General features: G+C 56.7%; 1 protein-coding gene across 1 annotated transcript in view; it reads right to left on the bottom strand.

Annotated features, from left to right (window-relative positions):
- NT5C3B (5'-nucleotidase, cytosolic IIIB) overlaps window positions 1–3,888 on the bottom strand; it is a gene marked incomplete at its 5' end in the record, with an annotated part of 4,004 nt that extends 116 nt beyond the window's left edge. Inside the window, 6 exons of the mRNA XM_009707128.1 lie at window positions 305–529; window positions 1,233–1,395; window positions 2,450–2,539; window positions 2,721–2,806; window positions 3,281–3,327; window positions 3,819–3,888. Coding sequence (XP_009705430.1) covers window positions 305–529; window positions 1,233–1,395; window positions 2,450–2,539; window positions 2,721–2,806; window positions 3,281–3,327; window positions 3,819–3,888 — 681 coding nt within the window. The remainder of the gene's footprint in view (window positions 1–304; window positions 530–1,232; window positions 1,396–2,449; window positions 2,540–2,720; window positions 2,807–3,280; window positions 3,328–3,818) is intronic.
- Window positions 3,889–4,253: the final 365 nt, after the last annotated feature.

The raw sequence follows: 4,253 nt of genomic DNA, 5'->3' as shown, positions 1-4,253 counted from the left end.
GCGGGACAGGGTGGAGAGGAGAGGGCCCCAGAGAGAGGAGAGGACTGTAAACACCAGCAGCTGAGAACGAAGATGCTGCACCCACAGCCCTTGTATCTCTTGATGTTACCGAGAAGAGGGGTCGATAACCACCCGGACAATGCCCCAGGTGCACCGGGAGCTCAGCAGACACCCCCTGAGCTCCCTCCACCCAGCCCACGGGAGCGCGTACAAATCTCTCGCACACCCCGAATCACTCGGGCAGCTGCCTGCCCCTCTCTGCTCCTCCCCAGGCTTTGCACCTGGGGAGGGCTGGCAGGGAAGCAAGACAACTGCTTCTCACACCCACCTTGTCATTGAGAAAGCCAATCTTGAGGATGTTCTCCACACTGGGAACGCCGTCTGCCATCGTCAGGTCACCCATGGAGTCCCCCAGCAAGATGATGCTCGTCCTAGTGCTCAGCTGCTGGAAATACTCTGTATCCTGCAGGACGCTGTTGTTCTTGTTGTAGGTGTGGATGAGAGGTCCCTTGAAACGCGTGAGGACTCCCTGTGCAAACAGGACAGACAAATTGATCCTGCAGCAATCCCTCTGCTGTGCCGCAGTCTCAGTACCCTTCCTCGAACAGGCAAACGGGGGGATGCTCACAGGTCACCAGCTCCCATCTCAAAGACATCCCCAAGGCGTCTGGAATCCCAGCAGCCATGAACACCTGGAGACAGTCCCCAGGAGTCCCCTTTTGCAGGGCAAGGCCTTCCCAGATGGTGAGAACAAACCCAAAGGATGGAGATCCTGGAGACCTTGGTCGGGGCTCTGCGCTGCCCTGGAGCTGCTCAGGGGCCACGGAAAGCCGCAGTCGAGGAGCCCCAGGGCAGAGCAGGGCCCTTGCAGAAGGCAGGACTGTCACGCTGTCCCGTGCTCCCCCGAGGACTATTTGTCCCAACACGCCACCCGTGGGAACAGAGGGCTTCATTGTAAGAGACGTGCAGATGTTCAGAGGGCTGCTATGGTGGGAGCAGTCACAATCCCTGACGGCAGACCGAGTGGGGCGGGAGGCCAGGACCAGCCCGTAGGGCTTTCCCGTGACCCTGCAAAGGGTCAGCTCCATTTACAGGGATCAAATACTTAAAAATGTTAACAGGCAGCTTTTAACCTAGTGGTGCCTCTGTTAAAACGTATCGCAGCCCTCAATTCCAGTTGAACAACTCTCCTCTCCGCAAGCTCACCATGTGTACGTGACACAGAAACTCACATCATCATCAAAGTCCATGTAGTTGGACACCACGTTGACGTTTGAGTGGAAGACGTTGGCCTGACGGATAATCTCTTCAAGGACATCACCGACGCCAGCAGAGAAGATGAACAGGGGGACGTTGTACTTATGCAGCTGATCAAATAACTCACTGAATCCATCCCTAGAGCAGAAGTGTCCATTGCACAGTACTGTATTAGCACTCCCAGCTCGCAGCGAGATGCCCGGCGCCCCGTGGGCTGGGAGCGCCCTCAGCCCAGCTGCGAGGCCGTATTTCTGCCCAGGACTTCCCAAACAAAAATGCACGTATGAGCTCTGCAAAAAAGCATGAGCTTTCCGTGGCACCAGCATTTCGGTGGCGTTCACTGCGCGTGCAAGGGGTGTGCAGCGGAACCCCAGAGCCCTCCTGGGAGCAGCGACCTAGCGGGGAGTGATTTGCCCAGCACCTCCCGACGGCACCCAGCTCCTCACCGGGGGCACACGGCACAGCGTGCCTGCACAGGCCCACGAGAGTGGGTGCTGCCAGCCCACTCGGAAACCGAACGTTAGAGATGCACAACAGGTCGGGCTGGTTGTGAGGACAATCAGACAAACGTGCAACAGCCCGAGTCTGCCAGGACACGATTTCCGTGCAGAAGGGGAACTTGGGCTCATGAAAACCCGGCCGTTCGGTACCGTCTCCTCTTCGAGACTGGCAACTCATTCAAACCACAGCTCCCTGAGCCAGTTTTAGGGCCATCGCTGCCAAGGCCAGCTTTAACAGCAAGTTTTAGCGCAACATGTTTGTGCTGTGGGTGAAATCTGATGTTGAGCCAAGGGCCTGGATAGGCCCAGCAGCTACAACGCGTGGAGAGAAAAATCTCCCCTGGAAGAGGGGAGCTGCACGCTGTCCCCGCAGCCCACCCTGCAAACAGGGAGCTCTGCCCATCACCCATCCCCTCGGCTGCTCCTCGCCAAGACTCAAGGGAGGCGAAAGCCATTTCTGATCAGGAAGGGGTCAGCCGTGAACAGAGCAGCCTGCAGCCAGGGAGTAACTCAGGCTGCCGCTCCTGGCACAGAGTTTCGGCTCTTTCGTGATCAGAGCTCGGTCCCAGGAAGGGAGATTTGCATCTGCCATGCTATGGAGACGGCGCGTAGATCAGGGTGAAAGCAAGGAGACCCGCTCGCACAGTGGCAGGAGAGAAAGGGCCGCGGGCAGCCGAACCCCGAGCCCGTACCTCAGCATCACGTCCGATTCTCTGACGATCTGGGCTATGTCACCCTTCTGGATCTTCTGCTGCGACAGCAGCTCATGGGCCCTGGTCCACCTAGGGAAAGGCAGCAGAGTGAGCTTCCTGGGCGGCAGCCTCAAGGCAGTCGGAGAAATAACAACCAAAACTTCCCGGTACTGCCACCAAGCCTAGAGACAGTTCAGGCCTTCTGTCTCGTAGTCCTCAGAGGCTAGAAGTTGCCAGGACAAGGTCAAGTTCATCGCATACAAGCACTCACCACTCCACCATGAGGGGACGTTTCTCTTCCAGGGTCCGGTTGGGATCGATTTCAATGGGATAGTAATAGTGCAGCAGATCTTTCAGCTGGAACGTTGTACAGATGGAAAAAGAACAGAGTGAACACCACTTCTAAAGAGACTGTAAAAAATAAAAAAAAAAAGGCATTTCTAAATTCCTCTAAAGCATCACACTTCCTAATGAAAAACACAGCCAAACCCATTTCACTAAGCAACCTCACTCTGAGCAAATGTGGAGATCTCGGAAGCAAGCATTAACCCTCCGGCAGCCTGGCTGACTCTCACCTTGCTTCAAACCCTGCACGTACAGATGCACACACATTCATCCTTTGTCCTTTTATCAGGCCCAAAATGCCAAAACTACATTTCCCTTCGATCACCGCTGGCTGAAATGCAGCCTGGGCGCTGGCCCCGCTCTCTGTGCCGGCAGCAAGGCGCAGCTTGGAGAGCTCTGACGCGAGCCAGTGCAGCCTCCTGATGATGGGTGACAGGGACGAAAAACACAGAGCCAAGAAGCAGTGCCTTAAAAACCAGCACCTACCTTCTTCTTGCAGTCCTCACTGATAACACGACTGTTATCGAGGATATCTGTAAAGACAACGAAATGCCAACGTTGTAGCCCAGAAACATAAAAAAGCTTTCTAAAAGGCAACTATCCTGCGTCTCCAGCACCAGCTCTTCCCGAACACACGCGGTGTGTGGCACATCGACCCCAGCACAGGATCGCTGCGGGGTCTCAACACAGCGGCTCCCACTGCGAACCTGCAGCACGCGCTGACCGTAGGGCATCGCTCAGCTGGCAGAGAGCAGCGCCAGTGCTAGCAAGCTGCAGGAGGCAAGGGTTAGAAGGACAAGCAGCAAGACCAGGGGATGGCTTCTGCAGCGGGCTGTGGGCTGCCCGGGGGCCAGCAGCCGCTGCTGCAAGAGGCTGAGGCCCAGAGCTGCACTGAGAGAGAACAAGACGGAGCAGTCGGGTTCAGCAAAGGAGGGAGGCAGAGGAAAACCGGAGCCACAAACGAGAACACAAACACGGAAAACAAACAGAATTACCAGCAGTAAAAACAACGGCTTCAACTCACTGTGCGAAGTGGGGCAGCGTCTGCCGTTGCACCCAAACCTGCTCAGCGTCATGTCGAAGTCAGAAATGACCTGGAAGGCGAGAGGAGAGCAAACCCGGGTGTGACCCAGCACGCTCGTCCTTGGCCATAGCCAGCCAAGGGCGCTGCCGCCTGCGAGGATGCAACTCCGGCGCTGGCACCTCTCACGTGGGGGTGCAGACTCGCAGCGGGGCACGGCAGCAATGAACCTTGACGCTCCTGACCGCTGTGAAGCAGAAGTCCTCATCTGAGACAGCCAGCACCCCTCCCACCCCAGCACTCTTATCAGCACCAAATGGCTTAATCCTGCTGACTTACTGCCGTGGGTGGAGGGGGGGGTGTTTGGGGATTGGCCCATATTTATAGCTTGCATAACAGGGAAGAAAAAGGCCCATCCAGGGAGAGCCACCAGCCCCG

This window comes from Cariama cristata, unplaced genomic scaffold (genome assembly GCF_000690535.1).
Source record: "Cariama cristata isolate BGI_N322 unplaced genomic scaffold, ASM69053v1 scaffold23449, whole genome shotgun sequence".
Classification (NCBI taxonomy): Eukaryota; Metazoa; Chordata; class Aves; order Cariamiformes; family Cariamidae; genus Cariama; species Cariama cristata.
This window is presented reverse-complemented; position numbering and strand designations above follow the sequence as displayed.